Below are 21954 nucleotides of genomic sequence, written 5' to 3' on the forward strand. Positions count from 1 at the left end.
CATTTATTGAGCCAAGTCTTTTTAAAAAAACTAGGGAAAATGACAAAATTTCCAAGTAATCTGAATTTTTCTTAACTACTCAAATCTGAGTCCTTTACACACAATTTTAAAAACAGCTGGAATAAGGTAGTTAAAAGTTGAAGCAAGTTGTCAATAACTGGCCAGTATTTACATGTTGGTACCAGGGAGGCAACATCACCCCTCCCCATCACTTGCTTACTAGTGACAAACAGCTGGAACTTTCCAAGGGGGTTGGTGCTGACAAAAAATTATGAGAAGGACCCAGGGTTTGAATAGTTTGGAAAAATACAAGTTACTTGAAAATTTTGTCATTTGTTCCTATACAAATACAAACCATTGCCCTCTACATAGGAGACTCGCCATTGAGCAGGGGGATGTCCGCGTTCCAACGGGCTGGAAAACTTAAACCAAGATACTCAAATTTCATATATCTGTGCTTCTGAAAAAATTGACCCTCCTACAGTGTACCAGTGGTTTAATCATACCAGCTGGTTCACGGCCCTGCCTTCAAGGGTTGTATTAAGCTGAAAATCTCTGTCACAGACCTAGCAAAAATGCGATGGGTTTGCTGGAATCTCGTTGTGTGGAACACATACTATATATGATAATGGGTTTGCTTGGTTACGTCACAATCACTCTCACAAGGAGTGTGGAGAAAACTCTTCTGTACCAGAGTACAGAACAGCCACACAATAAGTGGGAGCTTACCTCTTAACTAGATCAAGTCCTACTGGCGAGGTTCTTTAAAGCTGTGCCCCAAGAGAGGAGAAGATTGAAAGGAAAAGAAAAGGCCAGTCATTTTACTTTCATCCCAGGAAAAGTACGTGAGAAGTGCCTTCCTCAGAAGGTGAGGGTTTCATTGAAGAACGTCCATGAAGATGTGCCAAGAACATTCTGGGGCATGGTAAAGTAAGACACATTTAGCTCGTTCATAGGTAGAATGCCTCAAGCGTTCAAGTGATGCACTCGTAGTGCATTCTATATGGGTCTAGTAGATTTGTCTAGAGAAGTATGTTTTGTATAGTCAGCATCAAACTAGTACAGGAGAGACACGCCTAGAGTGCTCAAGAGAAGTGTGTCTAGCACATTCAGAAGCCACATGTCTATCTTGTTCATGAGGAGAATGCTATGGCATTTGTGGGATGCGTGTCTAGAGCGTTCAGCGGATGTACGTCTGTGAAGGAAAATCACCTCTGGAAGAAATTTACTTTGTGAAGAGGCACATTAGGGCGAGATACGTCAAGGAATGGAGGTCACAGGTGAAGCCTGTTGGGGTGGAGCTTGCAGGGGAAGTGCAATGGAAGGTGAAAAGTATCTAGTGTATGAGTGTATTGGAATGAGGTGCTTCTGGGTGAGGAACAAGTAGTTGAGGCTTGCCTGATTGAGGTACAGTACACGATGGCGAGGCATGTCTGGATGAGACTCATCTAGATAAAGCTCATCTGGTTGAGAATGAGTTGTCCATGGAGGATCCTGCCAAGCGTGGGGAAGTGTAGGTTCGCCTGCAGAAGGTTTGCCTACGATTTCCCTACGAAGAGACAGAGTACTGGAGGTGGAAGAAAAAAGTTGAGCTTTTGACTTTGGGGATGACCCCAAAACCAAAGAATCCTTTTTGGACTTCTTCCTCCTCTTGCCACACCTCTCCCACTGGGAGGATGACCACTCCCGACAATCGTCAGCCGGGGAGGCTTGACTGCCAGTGTCCTCTGCAGGCTGGGCACAACTGATGAGGATCCATCTCCCTAGCACTCATGAAAGTACTGTAGGTCTTGAGCAACACCCCTGAGAATTTTCACACCTCTAAAAGCATTCTCAAACACAAAAGCTATCACACTTGAAGTCACAAACACACCGGAAATAGAAAAAGATTGTATAAGTAAAGCTGCCAATATCCCAGTCAGAGAGAAAATCTGTCCTAAATGACGGCTGATATCCAAGTGGTTTGTCACTGAGCCAGCGGGGAGGCTCTTGCTTCCCTTCTACCAGCAAGTAACTACCAGCTGGTTGTTGACACCTCATTATAATTTCCAACGCCGTATTCCAGGTTTGCTGTTATCATCGTGGTGGCCGATGTGGTAACGTCCCTGAGTGGTGAACGCCAGACTGGGGTTCGAGTCCCGCTCAAACTCGTTAGTTTCTTTGGTCGCTGCAACCTCACCATCCTTGTGAGCTAATGATGGGGGTTTCGGGGAGCCTGTAGGACTATCTGCTGAGTCATCAGCAGCCAATACATGGACTTCCTTGGTCCTAGATTGAGTGGAGTAGGGCTTGGGTACTGATCATATGCATATATGGTCAGTCTCTAGAGCATTGTCCTACTCGATAGGGCAACGCCACTATCCCTTGCCCCTGCCATTCATGAGCAGCACTTTAACCTTTAAAGGATGATGATTTGTATTTGTGTAGGAACAAATATTTTTCAACAATGTAATCTAAATACATTCGCTAGAAAAATTGCAAATCAATGGCATTGTTTTAATGTTTGCAGTATCAGAATCACAGGGTAATAACAGTATCATCATGACTGAATGTCATTCAAAAGCCTTGGCAGGATAATGAAAGCACGTGTAAAGAATACCCATGATAATTCATCTTGAAATACCTTAAATCCATCAGTTTTATGTATATCAAAAATCTTAACAAAGTTGGGCAAACATACAGAATATTTATAATATCAATAAATACTGCTCTTTCAAATTTATTTTCAATCACTTTCTAACAACATATAATCTGGCCATATAAACAAAGAATATCTCCCTTATATAGGCACAACAAAAAATAATACTAAATGGTGATAATTAAAAAATATTTTGTGTCCTGTAAAAGCTACAAAAAATGCCAGAATACTTTCATTCCATCAAGCTAAATACAATTGGTCAATCATTAGAGTCAAGATCAGAAGGAACTTAAAAAAAAAAATCTTACTGTAACTAAAATTGCTCAGAATCATGGAAAATTAACTTTGTATCATAAAATCTAGTAACTTGAGCAAAAACGATCCTCTAGAAAAAAAACCTAATGTGGAAACTGAATTGAATTAAATATAAAAAGAAACATGAAGAGAATTAGGAGATGTTAAGTTGACCCTAATAGAGAAGCTCCGTGGAGGCAGAGAGAGAGAACGGGTTCCCCGACGCTTTACAAAACATACGCCTAATTCTGACAGATTCTCTGGGACTTGCAAGGATCATATAGTACAATAGTTATGTAAAATTATACATATTTTCAAAGTTAAATACCATATCACATATTCATATATACACATCAGATGTACAAGATCTTGTGGGGAGGGGAAACACCGTAGGAAAATAAATGAAGTCGAGTCCTGTCTCGAAATGTTACACGCACACTTCTAGCTGAGATTTCCATCACAGAAGTCACGTGTTATAAAGTGAAAAGCTACATGGAATCGACTCGACTAGAAGCACTATACGCGGCTTGAGTCTGATGAAAAGGTAGGATGAAGTTGCAGACAACAGTAGTATACCCTCTTGATAATCCAAAAATGAAAACCAGTGCTTTCTTAACTATATTCATATAAAGATATATTTAATATACATATATATATATATTTATAACTTCATTTGCTTCGCTTGCTAGTTATTTCCAACAACATCCGTGTTACAAAACAGGAGACATTGCTTTTCAACCAACAATTAGGCATTCAAAAGATAACTGAATTATTAGTTCTCTATTTTCTCTTTAGCAAGTATATCTGTATTCCTAACTTTGTCATCACAACATTGAAATCACAGTGGAAATGCTGTATACCCTCATTTTGATAGAAATGAAAACTTAAGATATCTAAACTGGTGGAGAAGCATTAATTTCACATATGCAACACTGGACCTATTTTTCTTTGGTGTCTTTTACGAAACCCTTACCCTGGTCGCAATTTTCCTTTTGACTTTGATAAGCACCAAAAAAATAAATGAGGAACTTCCCAATATTTCACTGGAACTCCATCGATTTAAGGTCTACGTATTTCTATGAATAAGCTTTGCTTCGTATAACATACAGTACAAGCACACGACACTTGCTAGATATGTTGACATTAAAACAGCCGTGACGCTCATGCAGCACTGTGATCAAAAGACAAAACGTTCTCAGAAGGTGACGCTGGAATTGATGATGACGGTGATGATTAACGGACGATCAGACGATTCCCTCTATATCTTCTTTAGATCATAACCCTATGACAACCAACAGCAGTCCAAGTCTCAGTCCGCATGTGACGCGATAGAAATTCTCTTGCACTAAGGAAATTATATATTGATGTCACTCTTCCTGTAGAGCTTGTAAACAGTTTTTCAGTAACTGGGCTTGTGCCTGTAAAGCAAAGAGGATAATTTCATTCTTCACTTCCATTAACCTTTTTACCCCCAAAGGACGTACTGGTACGTTTCACAAAACTCATCCCTTTACCCCCATGGACATCTGGTACATCCTTGCAAAAAACTGCTATTTACCTTTTTTTTTTTTTTTTTTTTTTGCATATTTTTGATAATTTTTTGTGAGACTTCAGGCATTTTCCAAGAGAATGAGACCAACCTGACCTCTCTATGACGAAAACTAAGCCTGTTAGAGCAATTTTAAAAAAATATACTGCAAAATGTGCTTGAAAAAAATAACCCCTGGGGGTTAAGGGTTGGAAAGTTCCAAATAGCCTGGGGGTAAAAGGGTTAACCTCGTACTGTTGAATTCACTAAGGAAATAATCTAAAAGACTTCACTCATAAACCAAAAATCTATCCCATAAAATGCGAGAACCTGATTCATTTATCACAATACAGGACTAATATATGCAACCTTAAAACTTAAAATAATGCAAATAAACTCTGCTAATGTATATCCTTTTTCTTACATTATTACAAAAGAGAAAGTTGTGATAAATTCAAGAAAATACAAACCTCTCATACTAGATCCCTGAAAGAAATTAAAAAGTATATCTACAAAAGGGATTTTGACGAAGGAAAAATCTATTTCTGGGGAGAGACCTGTGGTGCCCGGTGAAAAAAAGAGTCCTTCTTATATACCTTTTCTGATAAAACCTTCCAATTATACCAGAGAAAGATAAAAGCATGGAATGCTGAGGTTACAACCCTCGCGCGAGCACCTTTAGGGTGTCGTGTATAAAGCAAAGGCGCGTGAAATCCACTATTCACAGGTTGTCTTCCATTTAGTTAATTCCTTCGTCAAAGGGATGGGCCGATACAAAGGCCCTTGCCAACCACCAGCGCCACACCACCCACGCCACGACGCGAGCGCCATCTGAACATCATCCTTCTTTTTGGAATTCAATGTGTTGAATTGTTTCGTTGTGCTCTCGGTCTTTTTTATCTATCGTGGATTTATTTTGTCATGTCCGAAGCTCCATCTTCACACATTCCAATGTTAAGTACCATAGTTTGTTTTGACAGTATTTTATTGTACCGGGCTTGTGTTTTATATCCAGTATAGTCTGTTTTATTATTTCCCGTCTGGCCTTTCATGGCGGCCATTGTTTGTTCACTTGCTTGGGAATTCATTTTTATCTGCCCGTTTAGTACTCTGTCACTTAGGTTCTTGGTTAAGTCCCTGGCCTTATGCCTTTAGAACCGTTATTATTTTTATTTTTATTTTTTTGTGTATTTATGCTCATGGTACTTTTTGCTAGTAAGTCCAGCCTACGATCGAGATAGCGATTTAGCTTTGTTTTTGTTTAGTAACCGCCCGAGGCGTTCGTCACTCGACTGTGCTATTTATTTTAAGTTTTAACGGATGCTATTCTTCGATCGTAGTGTTATATGGATGTACATTTTTATTTTATACGTTTATAATAGTGTTTTGTGATTTTTAGTCCTGTTTTTGTGTCCAAGAGAGCGAGAGATTGGGGTCCCCGTTTTCTGTTCGCAGTCACGAGTTACCCCTTTCTCTCGTTTTCTTTCTTAGCTCCAGTGGGGGAGCGGATTTCCCGTTTTCCGTTTTGTGCGTTCAGCGGGTTCTCCCTCCCTCACCTCTCCCCCTCTGGGTGGATGATAACTTACGAGTTATTTATTTTTCGTGACTTTTCAATTGTTAGCGTTATTTTGGTCCGTGTTCGTCCTCTCCCCGTTACGGCTCGGGAGTAGTTTATGAACGTTTTCCACTCCGCCTTGAGTTCTACTCCGGCTTGAGGGATTCTCAATGACTTTCGTTCTATTGTTATATTTATATATTGTTTACTACATGGGACGGGCTTCATATTGTTTAGATACGACCCTCCGGTGGCCCTTACTGCGGTCTCAGGCCACGGCCATATCCACAATAGCCATTGTTATTACAATTGTGTTTTTATTCACAATAATTATTCAGGACCTTTCTTCTCCCTCCGGCCTCACCGGAGTTTGTAAATACGCTTTGCTATGATCTAAGCCTTAGCCCTTAGCTGCGGCTTGGCTTTTATATCTTCACAATTGAATTATTAGCCACAATTGAATTATTCAGAGTATCTCATTATCCTCCGGCGTCACCGGAGGTCGCCCATACACTTCACACTTATATTTGCCTTGCCTTTGGCTAAGACGGCATTATTCAGGACATCTCATTACGCTCCGGCTTCACCGGAGGTCGCCCATACACTTAACACTTATATTTGCCTTGCCTTTAGCTAAGGCTGGTGTTTATATTTATTTTAAGGGCATGTCACTGCTTCCCCGACCCTCGCAGGTCGGCAGATTGCTTTAAGTTATTTATCCTTATGTCATTATCAGACATTAGGTAAATTACAAATATACAAACATTTGGATATTATAGTGCCAACAATGGTTTTGGCCGAATAGCGATTTAAACGTTTGCGATTTAGTCTGTTAGTTTGTACTCGCCCCAGGAAGGCTCGATTTAGACTATATCCTTATTTATTGGTTAAGTTGTCGTTATTCTTCGTTTTTGGTTATTACAATGACTAAAAATTAAAAAGAAAAAGGAAAAATAAAAATAAAATAAAAACAATCAGTTTTATTTTACTTTCCTTATATTATTGTGTGATGTTAGCTTTTATTATGTAACCTTGAGTGAGAACATAAGGTGCTCGTTTATTAGCTCGAGTAAGGGAGGTGATTTTCCCGTTCTCCGTTTTTATACGTTCACGAGTTATTCAGGCCTCCTCTTATTATCAGAGTTGATGATAGTACGTTTAATGTTATACACGTTTTATTGATGTGGTTACTGTTAATATAGCTAACACTATTAGTAGGAACGTTGGTGTATGAGTCATTAATTGGGTTCGATTTATACCGACACCCTTAGCTCCGCCTTGAGTTATGTTTAGCTCCGCCTTGAGTTATACGCCGCTATAATGGATACTCATTGGGTGAGAACTAGTCAGATATTTGGAGTGCAACGGTGAAATCCGGCACTCAGACTCCGGCTGAGACCTTTTTGCACACGAACCTTTGTCATGTTTGATCTCAATTACACCTTTCCGGCCCCTTTTTTCATCGAATCTCCGGCTACGCTGGAGATAAATCAAACATTCATTGAGGTTAATGTTATCGTACCGGTGACGGTCACGATCTCACGGGGACTAGCCTTTGCTACCGGATCTCCCATACAAACAGAGATCAAGCAGACGTCCAGAACCGGAGTTAACAATGTGATACCGATGAGGATTTCACAGTTTCATTATTACGGTTTCTTTTTCATCGAATCTCCGGCTTAACCGGATATCGTACAGGCGATCAGCATTGAGGTTAATATTAGATTTCCTCTGGTTCACGTTGTCACTATGACGGACCTTTGTTTGTACCGGGGATGGTTACCGGAGATCCGGTACAGTCGGAGATCACTCAGACCACGGGTGGCCAAAAAAAAAAAAAAAAAAAAAAAAAAAAAAATTATTTATGAACGTAACTATGCCTATATTTATGCATGTATTTAATTCTAACTATGTATAAATATGGATAAATATCCATACAACATCGTGTTCAAATAGAATTAAATTAATTATGCCTATATTTATGCATGTATTTAATTCTAACTATGTATAAATATGGATAAATATCCATACAACATCGTGTTCAAATAGAATTAAAATAATTATGCCTATATTTATGCATGTATTTAATTCTAACTATGTATAAATATGGATAAATATCCATACAACATCGTGTTCAAATAGAATTAAATTAATTATGCCTATATTTATGCATGTATTTAATTCTAACTATGTATAAATATGGATAAATATCCATACAACATCGTGTTCAAATAAAATTAAAATAATTATGCCTATATTTATGCATGTATTTAATTCTAACTATGTATAAATATGGATAAATATCCATACAACATCGTGTTCAAATAGAATTAAATTAATTATGCCTATATTTATGCATATTCAATCCTAACTGTCTAAATATGGCTAAATATCCATACAACATAGTGTTCAAATAGAAATACATTAATTATGCCTATATTTATGCATAGTCAATTCTAACTATGTCTAGATATGGATAAATATCCATACAACATAGTGTTCAGATAGAAATAAATTTCCACCCAGTGGCGAATGCGCCAACAGTGTCACATTTCATGAATGCAAGTGTCGCACTATACCCCAGAAGATAATACATTAAATAACTTGTCTTTAAAATGGCTTTTTAAGAGTATACAGCTGATCCCAGCCTGTGAATAGGATCGCTAACCAAAGTTCAAGGAACATCCAGACTTATGTCCCCTTTGTGTTACAGAAGGTTCGCCTGCATGGTTCCCATCAGGATGATGATGATTCTCTCTGGCCTGCAAAGAGAGGCTCTCCACCCTTGGGTATCGAAGTTGGGAAGGAATGCTCCATCTAGAGGTCCCTATCTCCTCGGAGTGTCCTCTCTAAGGTTGGACAAAGACCCCATGGACGGGCAGGTATGTGGGGATGAGTTTTGAGCCTTCAGCTTTGCAATTACCTACGTCACCGACCTAGGACCATTAAAGGATCCTAATGTTCATGTTACCCTGCATAGACTGTGACGGCTAAAAGCAACACATTCTAAGGAAATCCAAGGGGCTATGACGAGCTCTAAGGTAGGGTGGTGAGTCAGTGCCGTTCAGGAACTCGGATATAGGTGGTACCATAAATCTGGAGGGCATAGACGTCCTCCCTCTGGGGGACCTAGATTTTACTCCCAGGTACTAGAATTCCCATTCAACGGATTCGTTCGTTTGAAAGAGATTGCCTTGGTTAGCTTAGACAAGGTACCGAAGGTAACGGTATTATTTCCTAAAGGGCAGGCCCGATCTGTCTGGACCAGGATGTTGTCAGCCTGGGGGGTACGATAATTCCAGGCTCTGCCCTTCCAGTTCGACCTACACGTTTGTTGGTCTGATCGGGTCAGTTGTGGGAAGTACGTTCTGTCTGAGACCTCTATCAGACAGGAATTGATAGTCGGTTTCCCACTCGTCATCACAGCCTTCCTCTGGTTCGACGATTTTGTATCTGACCCCCCATCATCAGGTGGTCTACCTCACTGATTCCCCAGGTACACAGTCCAACTCCGTTGGGATGTTTTGCCTGCATGCAGCCCTAGATCCGAACCCTCAGGCTCCTTTCATGGACACCAGAGAGGAAGCTACAGGAGTAGAAGACAGTCCCGACATCAAGGCGGACCTAGGAAAAAGGGGGCTCGGAGAAGGGAAGGACCTAGATTCACTCCCTCACAACGCGGTGGTCCTGGTAGAGGGAAGACTTTACCACTTTCGTGACCATTGGACTCGGTCTGTGGGATCATAGCATAGTCTCTAACGGTTTGAGATGAAAATGGCCTCAAGGTCCTCCTCCTCCACCAGTGACCTTCTCCCAGAAATACACTCCCGTCCTGAAAGAGTACACCACAGGGTTACTCAAGAAAAAGCAATCAAACGACTATCTCTTAGGTATGGACCTTACTTCCCCGTGGGACCGTCACCACCTCTGTCGATCTTACCGACCGCTATTAGCTTGCGCCTATAGCTCGAAACTTCTCTTCTTATCTGGGTTTCCACCTAAGCAGGAAAGCCTTTGTGTTCAAGACATGCCCTTCGGCCTCAACATTGATCCCAGGATATTCACGAAACTGGGAGAGGCAGTGTTAGAACAACTCAGTAACCAAGAGATACAGATCATTGCTTATCTGGCCGGTTGGCTCATTTGGGCCCGGCCGGCCATAGAAGGTAACAGAGCTACGAAGGAATTTCTTCGATCGCTCGACAACCTGTGATTTCGGGTCAATCTCCATAAGTCTCGACTGCGACCATCAGGCCACTTAGAATGGTTAGCCATTCAGTGGGACCTTTCGAAGCACACGTTGTCTCTCCCTTCCAAAAGTAAGAGGAATAGGTTCCAAGCTCAAGAATTTCTCAAGCACAAACAGGTGTCCAAAGAGCCTAGAAAGTATCCTCGGCCTTTCCCAATTCACTTCAGTAACAGATCTCCTAATAAAAGCCAAACTCAAGACATCAATCGATTTTGGAGAAAGAGAGCTACAGTACCTATAAGAAGACAAGGTCTCGAAGATCCCCTCTGTCGGGAAAATGAGACTACGTCCATGGTCCGAACCGAAGAACCTCTCCAAAGCGGTTCCTCTACAATTCCCACCTCCACAAGTGACATTCCATTCAGCCGTGTCTCTAAGTGGATGGGGGGATTTCTCCGAACATCAGATGTTTCAGGTTCTTGGTCACTAGCCATGAAACAGTCCCATATCAATGTTCTCGAAGCCATGGCAGTGTTCTTGACCCTGAAGAGAGAGACTCCTCCGAGGTCGACCCACATCAGAGTAGTGTCAGACAGCACAGACGAGGTACACTACGGAAACAGGTGAGGATCCAAGTCACCCAACCTGAATCAGATCCTGGTCACTTTCTTCGCCTGGGCAACAGAAAAGAACTGGTTCCTGTCAGCACCTCACCTAGCGGGAGGCCAGGATGTGAGAACGGGCTCACTATCCAGGACGAGTTCCCTGGAGTCAGAATTTCACTCCGGTGGATACTCAGGTTCGTTCCAGGCATCCAGGTAGATCTATTCACATCTCAGATCAATCACAAACTTCCTTGTTATGTGACCCCAATCCTGGACCCTCGGGCTCATGCCATGGACGCATTACCCCGGGATTGGAATCATTAGAGGAAGATTTCCCTATCTCTCCCAGTGAATCTTCTAAAAACTTTAACACCGACTGCGCTCCTTCCGGGGTGCAGTGGTTTTAGTACCACCTCACTGCCCAAGAACAGTTGGTTTCCTCTCCTCCTCAAGTGGAAACTCCGTCCCATCCGGATTCCGTTCCTCAAACTGACCCGAGTATTCCAAACTCACTGTGTCAGATTACTTAAGGATGTCCAAAACCCTAACTTTGTGGACTACAGGAAGTTGGCAGCTCGTAGAGACTCGAACATTGAACCGGAAAACGATTTCTTACTCGAATCAGTCAAAAGGGACTCGACAATTCGCCAATATGATTCGGCCGTTAACCCCCAAAATAGGTGGTCCCCTTGGAAAGTTATTCCTCTTCTCCAAGATATTTTTCTATGTCCGGTCACCACTCTCAGGGCCTTTTTAGCCACGACTGCTACCCGATCGTCTGGCCCCTTGTTTATCAGGGAACAAGGAGGTACCATTCCCATACGTGGTATTAGGCTATAGATCCTATACTTCGTTTGACAAGCCAATCCGGGATCATTTCCCCCAGAAGATGGACTTTGATGACCTTATAAAGTTCACGGGTTGGGAATCTCCTATGGTCTTCAAACGCCACTATCTAATGAACTTACAGGCTCTTAAATACCCAACAGTTGCAGCTGGGAGCCGTATCTCTCCCCAGTGATCTTTTGTTCTTCCTTTCATCCATCTCTTTTCTTCTCCCTCCTACCCGCCACTCGCACCACGACGCCGCTTCCTTGGTGGTTCGTTAGCCCTAAGTTTATTACATATTAGGTTATGTTTGTAACTATTATTGATTACCGTTGTTACAGGGTTGGGATATTCTTAGCCATGTCAGTTTTGTAGCATGTTTCCTCTGATACTCGGAGGCTTCCCTGTTATCATGTTTGTTTACCTTAATTATTTATGATTTTCTTTACATGGTGTTGTTTCTCTCCCCTCTTTAAATTAGTTATTGTTGGGCTTGGAAGGCATTCTCTGGTACATTTTCACCCAGCGCCACAGATCGACCCAGAAAAGGGATTTTGACGAAGGAAAAATCTATTTCTGGGGAGAGACCTGTGGCGCCCGGTGAAACCCTTCCCCTTTATTTTACACAATCCCACCCTTTCCTTTCCAAGCCATCATGGCCAATACATACAATAAAAAAAGGACCTGATATTCTTTCATTAGAGTTACGCATTTTACATCATTTTCATACAGTAATCTAGGCACTGCGTATCTTCCATAAAATTCTTTTTTGCAGTGAAAAATAATACATAATACAGTATTGAAATTTTACTGTGGCAAAATTGAACTTTATTATATTTCAAAGCACTAAATTAAAAGCCTTCAGAAGAAATTTGGGGGTTAAATGGCAGGATAGAATTAGAAATGAAACTATAAGAGATTACTAAGGTGCCATATGAGGATGAGATCATGGTGAGGGGTTGATGAAAATGGTTTGGGCGTGCCCTTCACACTCCTCAAGAGAGATTAGTTCACCGAACCTTCAACTGGCTCCACCAGGTAGAAGAGTTGGAAGACTCAGACCCACATGGCTGAGGACTAGGAAGCGGGAAGTAGATGATAAATGGAGAAGTAATGAATTAAAAGCTCAAGATAGAGACGACTGGCAAAATCTAATCAAGGCATTTTGCATCAATAGGCGAAGATGATGATGATGATGAGTAAAAGAAATTCGGTCATTCAATCCAATTCTAAACCTGCTTTGAAATCAGTGAATATATCCCTTAACCCTTTTACCCCCAATGGACGTACTGGTACGTTTCACAAAACTCATCCCTTTACCCCCATGGACGTACTGGTACGTCCTTGCAAAAAATTGCCTTTTACAATTTTTTGCATATTTTCATAATTCTCTGAGAAACTTCAGGCATTTTCCAAAAGAATGAGACCAACCTGACCTCTCCATGACAAAAATTAAGGCTGTTAGAGCAATTTAAAAAAAATATATTGCAAAATGTGCTTGAAAAAAAAAAAACCTCTGGGGGTTAAGGGTTGGAAAGTTCCAAATAGCTTGGGGGTAAAAGGGTTAACCTTAATGCTACTTGGTTTAGAAACACTACAGTGTTTTGTTTCCCATTCTCCTGCTATACACAACAAACTCCTTTTATTCCCCTCTTAAAAAAAAAAATATATATATATATATATATATATATATATATATAATTAAAAATTTCAATGATGAACGTTATATATATATTCCGTACATATAAAGTACTACTGGATTCATAAAATCATTTAGTTGTTAAAAGCCAGTACCAGACATCTGAATATTAGATATTACTAATCCTGAAGAGTAAAATGAAGAATTAACAACTCTTAGCATGCTACTTACTATCAACTTCTAGATTGTTTCATTACTTTAAGGGGGGGGGGGGGCATGTATCTTAAAAAAAAAAAAAAAAAAAAAAGAAAGAAAGAAAACAAGATTTTTTTTTATAATATTCCGGGTTAAACGTCAAACAACTGAGCTTCTGACAAAGAAGCAAAATGAACATCGGGAGAGGTTCATGGAAATAATTAAACGTGGCCCACCCCCAAGTCTAAAATGGAGAACTAATTAAAACCTTACATATCAGCATAAACCGCAATAAGAATGAAAATGAAAATGTAACTTATATATCCATCATCCTTTTCCTTGAGGAACGCGACTTCAATTAAAGCCTTACTTAAAAAATAAATACAATACTTTTCATATCAAACAAATAATACGAGAACAAACCTTTGCATGTTTTAATTCCAACTCTGCTAGTTCTATCAGGTTTTTCCGGAAAGCACCTACACGTCGACCTTTGAAGTCGTTAAGTTCTGGAAAGAGAAATTTATCCTCGGTTTACTTAACTACTTATAATTTTAGTTTTAAGAGCCATTAACTGAAATACTTAAAATAGGAACACATTTCACTGACTGTAGATCAATACTTGCCGCAATAAAAAAAATTAATTAAAAGATAAGAATACATTGCTATGACATTTGTAAAAAGCAACACTAAAAATCCTCCAGGGTTTTAAAATCTACTTGCCCTATATGTTAACATCTTACATATGAAATCTATGTCCTCAAATCTTTCTATCTTATAATTTCCACCATGGTAATGTGCAAGTGAAATTCTTTAATAAGCTACATACCTTCTTTGGCTTTGTTGGTGATGAGCTCAAACTTTTCACAGGCATTCTGCTGCGCTAGTTCGGCCTGAAACAAAAAACAACTTCCTATTAATATTTGTGTTATCTTACAGATCTCAAAGCCTAAAAATAACATTGTGCAAAAGTCAATAAAAACAAACAGTATGTAAACAAATTTTTCACTGAATATGGTTTATCAAACAAATATGAAGACAAAAATAACTCCAATCGAAATAAAATATTTGCAGGTTATTTTTAAACTACTGGCTTTTCAATTATAAAGTACAATGCCTGTAGAGTTCATTTACATTTATTCACCAAAGTAAATGGCCACACCCAGACAAAGTGAAGAAGACAGTGTCGAGGGATTATGAATACAGCCCTTCTAACTTTCTTGTATCTTTCAAATATCTCATACTTAGAACCATGCAATAACTAAAAGCAAGCTGACAGTGAGGGAAAAAATGCATAGTTAGATGTCATGTCTGTATGTAATGTCAGTACTCAATACAGCAATAAAATAAATGCATTTTAAACCTATTACATTCTCCTCCAATTGCCTTAATCTTCTTTCCCATTGTTATCCCTACATAAAGATGTGCCCTTTCCAATGTCTTCTATGAAAGGCATCCTCTTTCACCAAACTTCTCTCGATATCTTTCGCTTCTTTTCATCCCGAATTATCAGTTTATAACAACGTCTTCCCATAGGAACTCTCTCAAGACAAAAATCACAAAAGCACAAGTAGAATAATTCAACTCGACCAATACTACAGAAAAAAGAAAGACAGAATTCAATGAAAAACTTGTTTATCTGATATACAAAATCGGTTGTCATTACAACATTGAAATCTCAATTAAAAAGGTTTATGTCCTCATTTTGATAGAATTTTACAGTTAAAATGTCTAAATGGATGAAGTTTCACTAGAGTCAAAAAGATTTAAACCACATTATACCTACATTAAGAAATTTTTTTTTACAAAATAAAGGTAAAAACATTTCCCCTCTTTTTCAACTCTCCCTTTTGCTTTCTTATCGAATTCTATTTTCATACTTTATTGTCACAACCTCCACTACAATAAGATTTAGTCTCGATGTTATATAGGTTATGTAGAAATACTACAACAGGTAAAGAAACCCAACTAATTGGTGTTGGCTTCCTCATTCATAAAATCTTACAAAGTAACAGAAATTCACAGGAACATCTGACCAAGTAACTATACTCATTTTTTTTAATGAGGTGCCTTTGCACTTACTCGCAGAGGTGCCCTTTTAGCTCGGAAAGGTTTCCTGCTATCTGATTGGTTACAATTATCTTGTCCAACCAATCAGCGATCAGGAAACTTTTCCAAGCTAAAAAGGGCACCCCTGCAATTTGGTGCAAATCTGCCTCGCTAAAAAGAATTGACTAAAGTGCTGCAATTCAAATTTCTAAACAATACCAGTCAAACTCGGCTGAATCCCTCGTCAGGCTGGGAAGGGCGGAGAGAGGAAAGGTCCCCTTTTGTTCCTTTATTTGATGTCGTCTACCCCCCAAAAATTGGGGGACGGGCCATGGTAAATCATTTTCCCTTAAATTACGAACAATGCAAAGGCACAGGTGAGAATTATGTTATATCTAACATGGTTGGAGAGAAAAACAGCGCAATTGATACAAAAAAAGACAAAAGTAAGTGGTTCTTCAAAACCATCAATAAGCTTAAGTGGAACTGGGCTGGACACGTTGCAAAGATGACTTAAAACCAATGAATGTCCTGTACAACCCATGGATACACAGGGAACCAAAGAAGAAAGAAGACCCACTTAAGAAATGATTAAGATTAACTTCTACAATTTTTGACCCATATGGCTGGGGACAAACATCTGTGGAAGGACCTGGGCGAAGGCCTATGTTTAATGACGGATGTTTGAAGGCTGAAATGATGAACTATTAGGGACATAAAGAGTAAAACAGGTATATACCCCGACATCTCTGTCATCCCAGGAAGACTTGAATAACTTTTAAGATGAGTTGTATAACTCATTGAAAAACAACAGAGTCCATTACATCATAATGGGAGATTTCAAAGCCAAAATTGTAAACAGAAGGGAAGGTTGTATCTGCAAGTTTGGATATAGAGACAGAAATGAGATAGGCGATGACCTGACCAAGTTTGTCGTCACCCCTGATTTAGAGATTATGAAAACCTCTCAGAAAAATTAAAACAAAAGATGGACATGAAGTCCAAATCATGAAACTTGAAATGAAATAGATTACATAAATGTAAACACCATATAGTTAAAAATGTAGATGTCCTCAAACAAGTCATCAACACTGGGAGCAATAACAGACTAAAAAATGCAATAACAAAATCAATACAACTCTGGAAAGATAAAAACTTTTCTTTCCAAAACCAGGACATCTTGAAGAACCGTTATGATATTCTTGAAAATCTAGAAGACCAAAATGACAATGAAAATAATACAGGTACCATGAATATCATCATCATCCCACTAAAGAAAACTGCAGAGATTCAAATTCAAAAGAAGAAATCTCACGCCACCGATAACTGCGAGTGAGAAATTAGAAGCAACAGAACTTGACAAAATGATATGCAAAAAGCAAGAAAAAACCTTCGCTATCAAACAAATAAAAATAACTGAAAATACCATCAATCAAGGAAGAGGGAGTAAAACAGCAAAAAGAAAACTACTAAGGGTCGCTGCAATTTGAGTGGTGCTAGAAGATGGTTCACTAAAAACACAAAGAGATGGAATAATCAAGAGAGCAAGAGAGTAATACCTAAATATCTCTACTCCTCAGAAAGACCTTTACACTACCCGTGAGGAGGAGAAAATCAATGCGACTATTTTCGCTTCCAAGAGATCATAGTAGGAGATAAAACTTACTATCAAGCATATGAAGAGAGGAAAAGCACCAGGACCAGACAATATCTCATTGGACCTTAGTAAAGAAGCTGAAAACCCCATCAACATGAGAGCGACTCAACTCTTCAATGATTGTTTGAAGAAGAGTCGAACACCGGAAGTGTGTAATAGAGCCATCCTTATCTCCATTTATGAGAAAGGAGACCCCAGTGACATGAAAAACCAATGCACAATCAGTCTGCCTTGCGTTATTTATAATATCTTAGCAGAAGTAATCACTACTGGAATTGCAAATCAACAACCAATGAACCAGGCAGACTTTAGAAGAGGTTACTCAACAATTGACCCGTTGCAGACAGTAAGTAAATCAAATCAATGAGAAAACAAATATAAAATAGCACTAGCACTTACGGATTATATCAAAGCATTTGACATGGTTGAAACTGAGGTGATTATGTTGGCAGTGGAAGAACAAGGAGTTGACCCACTTTACACATATGTACTCCACCATATATATGACCATGAAACATTATTTGCCTCCACAGACTTAGAACCATTCTAATTCAAGAGGTAACTGAAGCTCTACAAAATTGTTTACTGCCTGCCTAGAAAGAGCTTTCCAACAACTTGACTGGTCAGAATGGGGAATAAACAGAGGGGGAATACCTCATCACCTCAGATTTGCTGATAACATCATAATCCCTTCCTCCACCAAAAAAGACCTTCAGTAAATTCTTACTGAGCTAAATATCACAAGTAACTCAAGTTGGCCTTCAAATGAACATTCAAAAGACAAAGGTCATGTACAATGAATACATACAACTGACAGATGAGATCATCAAAATTGAAAATCAGCAGGCAGAGAAAGTGGAACACAATATCTACCTTGGCCGGCATATCTCCCTCCAAGACCATTCCAAAGAAAATAAGATAAAAAGAAGGATTACCCTTAGTTGCCAGGCATTAGGAAGAGAAAATTTTGTCTTCAAAACTAAGAACTCCATTACATTGGAGAGGAAACTTTACAAACATAGTGTATCCTCCTAGCTGCCTATGGAGTCAAAACATGGCATTTACTAAAATCACTTTCCCTTAAATTACGAACAATGCAAAGGCACAGGAGAGAATTATGTTATATCTAACATGGTTGGATAGAAAAACAGCGCAATGGATACAACAAAAGACAAAAGTAAGTGTTTCTTCAAAACCATCAATAAGCTTAAGTGGTACTGGGCTGGACACGTTGCAAAGATGACTTAAAACCAATGAATGTCCTGTACAACCCATGGATACACAGGAAACCAAAGAAGAAAGAAGACCCACTGAAGAGATGATTAAGATTAACTTCTACAATTTTTGACCCATATGGCTGGGGACAACCATCTGTGGAAGGACCTGGGGGAAGGCCTATGTTTAATGACGGATGTTTGAAGGCTGAAATGATGAACTATTAAGGACATAAAGAGTAAAACTATTGGATGGAAACAGGTTAACAAAAATGTTGCCGCTCCAGAGTATATCACATCTCATACACAGCCTAAACTAATGAGATAGATTTAATGTAGAACCCTTTCATCCCGAGGGAAAACTAAATCATCAAAACAGTTGCCAATGCTCATGCTATCCATAACATAATGACGATACCACTTAATAACAGAACCTGAGAGTAACCGCCTCCTCGTGGATTTGAACGGCATTCCAAAGGGACTGCTTTATCTTCACAGCTACAGAGTTATTTCATGACCTCCATAGAGGAGTTAGCAATTGCTATTCCAAAATTCATCAATCCTAACCTTTAACTATATAATCCAAACCATATTGTAGAATATAGATCAACTGCACTACAAAATGTTTTCCAGTCTTCTACTGTATATTAAGTTCAAGACAAAGAGAAAAAGGACTATTACAACTTCTCGTTAACTATCATTTCACCAACAAACATGACTTCGCAGCATGAATTTCATTTCGTATGTGTCGTGCAGTACTAGCAGTACCAGCTGAACTCAGCTGAGTCCCTTGTTAGGCTGGGAGGAACGTAGAGAGTAGAGGTCCCCATTTTTGTTTTTGTTTCATTTGTTGATGTCGGCTACCCCCCAAAATTGGGGGAAGTGCCTTGGTATATGTATGTATGTATGTGTTGTGCAATGCACTAAGTAATTATGCACATGCAATAGTTTTTAATAATTTAAGCAACACTAACCTTCATATGTTGTGAAAATAAAGGAATGAAAGTTGAACAATGTTGTTTTGTTACCATGCAGTGATGCATACCATGTAACATTAAGCCAAACAAAGAAGTAATTAAACTTACCTTGATGAGAAGCTAATGAATACTGTATATTTTATGACTGAATATCACTATTTAGTCATAACTTGTTGATAAGGAAACAGACTTTTCTTCCATTCATAACCATGGTTTTATCTTCAAACCAAATAAATCAAAATCTAGAAAACTATATATCACTTAATATAAGCTAGGTTTATATAAACAATTAAACTATTACGGTATACACATAAATATAAACGTATAGAGTATTACAATCGGTCACCGCCAAATTCAACTCTTAAATATGGGTGGAATTACAAGAGTAACTGACAATACAGTAGTTTCTAAGATGCTACAAAAAAACTACGCTTTCTTCCCAGGTGTGAAAACCATAACAAACAATCTAGTGATAAATGCGTGTGCTGTTTGAATCCAAGTCATAACATTCCATTTCATTAACCATGCAAAGGGTGCCTCTTTCTGCAAAATCTAGACATACCAAAAAGGTCAGTGATAGATCTTAATCACATGTTTACCTCAAGGAAAGAAACGTATGCTATAGAACTATATTTTTATAAGTAAACAAATTGAAAGATGTGATGACAAAAACAAACTATGCGGAGTTTCATTCCATGAATTGAAAAGAAAAACGAATCGGTGAAATTATTTGGTCAACTCTACTGGGATGACATTTAGTCCTCAACATTACCGAAGTGTAATTTACATACAGTACTGTACTAAGTAAGTTTCTTTTTTCTATAACAGGAACCAACGCAGGTAGTGTACTGCGTAAAATTGTGAATACAAAGGGGTCACAAGTAAAAGAGCTTAAGAGGCCCTAAAAATTGTGAATTATAAACAAAAACCAATGATAATTAATGATTTCTGATATCAGGTCATGTGCATACTGAAACTATTCACACAGATTTAACTAAAGGAGTACCTAAAGATTTACACTAATTCATGTATTACTTTCCCATCAAAATCTTTACACAAGGCAAGTGCAACACTTTTCAACAACTAACAAAACTAGCCTGCACTGCAATATACTATAATACAACCGAGACCTAATGAATAACAGGAAATATGATCCACAAAATTTTCCCCTTTCTAACTGGTGAGTCCAAGATACAGGTTACATTTATTATAAATGATCTCTTGCTGGGCAAGAAAATATAGCTATGGATTATTAAACACCTGCTTGGCTAATAGAAAAAAAAAAAAGCAAAATTAATTTATGATGATTAAAACAGTCTCTCTTTACATTATCAGCCAGAAATTAAGAAAGTACTCTTAAACAAGTTGCCTTACGTAATAAAAGTATTTAGTAAATATAACTTAGTTACAGTAATAATACTAAAGCTTCTTCATTTAAAATTCTTATGCCTCTATTCCATGCTCAACACGATCTCATAAAAAGTACACAGAAGCAATAAAATGTGTTTATGTGAAAGAAGTCCAAGAGGCAAGAAGAATAGCATCATGCCATAGGCTACTTTAAAGCAATAACAAATCTAGGTTTGAGCTCCATTACACACCTTCAAAAGTTGCGGTGCGAGCAGTACCTGATACAGCTCTATTCTTTTAGCACACAGCTGTTTTTCTTTGTTCATTACTACATTTTTTCTGTTCACTTGATCCCTTCCCATCTAACATACAAATTCTCTTAGGTACTGTTTTCAAATGTCCTATCACAGCTAGGTGCCTTTGTAAAAATCAAAGGATTTTGCGAAGGATATGTATTATTTTATTATCATCATTAGTTGCTAAGCTGCAACCCTAGTTGGAAAAGCAGGATGCTATAAGCCCAGGGGCCCCAACAGGGAAAACAGCCCAGTGAGGAAAGGAAACAAGGAAAAAAATATTGTTTTAAGAACAGTAACAACATTAAAATGAATATTTCCTATATAAACTATAAAAACTTTAACAAAAGAAGAGGAAGAAAAATAAGATTGAATAGTGTGCCCGAGTGTACCCTCAAGCAAGAGAAGTCTAATCCAAGACAGTGGAAGACCATGGTACAGAGGTTATGGCACTACCCAAGACTACAGAACAATGATTTGATTTTGGAGAGTCATTCTCATAGAAGAGCTGCTTACCATAGATAAAGAGTCTCCTACCCTTATCAAGAGGAAAGTGGCCACTGACCAATTACAGTGCAGTAGTTAACCCCTTGAGAAGAAAAATTGTTTGGTAATCTCAGTGTTGTCAGGTGTATGGGGACAGAGGGGAATCTGTAAAGAATAGGCCAGACTATTCGGTGTATGTGTAGGCAAAGGGAAAATGAACCTTAACCAGAGAGAAGGATCCAATGTAGTACTGTCTGGCCAGTCAAGGGACCCCCATAACTCTCTAGTGGTAGTATCTCAACGGGTGGCTGGTGCCCTGGCCAACCTACTACCTGTTGTTTATTTTTATGTTCGGGAGCAACTTTACATAAAAACTACTGTGCTGACTTTAACTACTCAAGGTATTCATGTTGGGTATGATCCAAGGAGGAACTTATAACATTTTGGACAAAGT

The 21954-nt window shown here is 38.8% G+C and overlaps 1 protein-coding gene across 5 annotated transcripts in view; it reads right to left on the reverse strand.

Annotated features, from left to right (window-relative positions):
- Nucleotides 1-2589: 2589 nt before the first annotated feature.
- Snx6 (sorting nexin 6) overlaps nucleotides 2590-21954 on the reverse strand; it is a 55560-nt gene continuing 36195 nt past the window's right edge. For all 5 annotated transcript variants that reach the window (XM_068392375.1, XM_068392374.1, XM_068392378.1 and 2 more), the window contains 3 exons: nucleotides 14301-14364; nucleotides 13895-13980; nucleotides 2590-4350 (listed from right to left, as the gene is read on the reverse strand). In XM_068392375.1, coding sequence (XP_068248476.1) covers nucleotides 4300-4350; nucleotides 13895-13980; nucleotides 14301-14364 — 201 coding nt within the window. In that variant the 3' untranslated portion in view covers nucleotides 2590-4299. The remainder of the gene's footprint in view (nucleotides 4351-13894; nucleotides 13981-14300; nucleotides 14365-21954) is intronic.

This window comes from Palaemon carinicauda, chromosome 18, assembly GCF_036898095.1.
Source record: "Palaemon carinicauda isolate YSFRI2023 chromosome 18, ASM3689809v2, whole genome shotgun sequence".
Classification (NCBI taxonomy): Eukaryota; Metazoa; Arthropoda; class Malacostraca; order Decapoda; family Palaemonidae; genus Palaemon; species Palaemon carinicauda.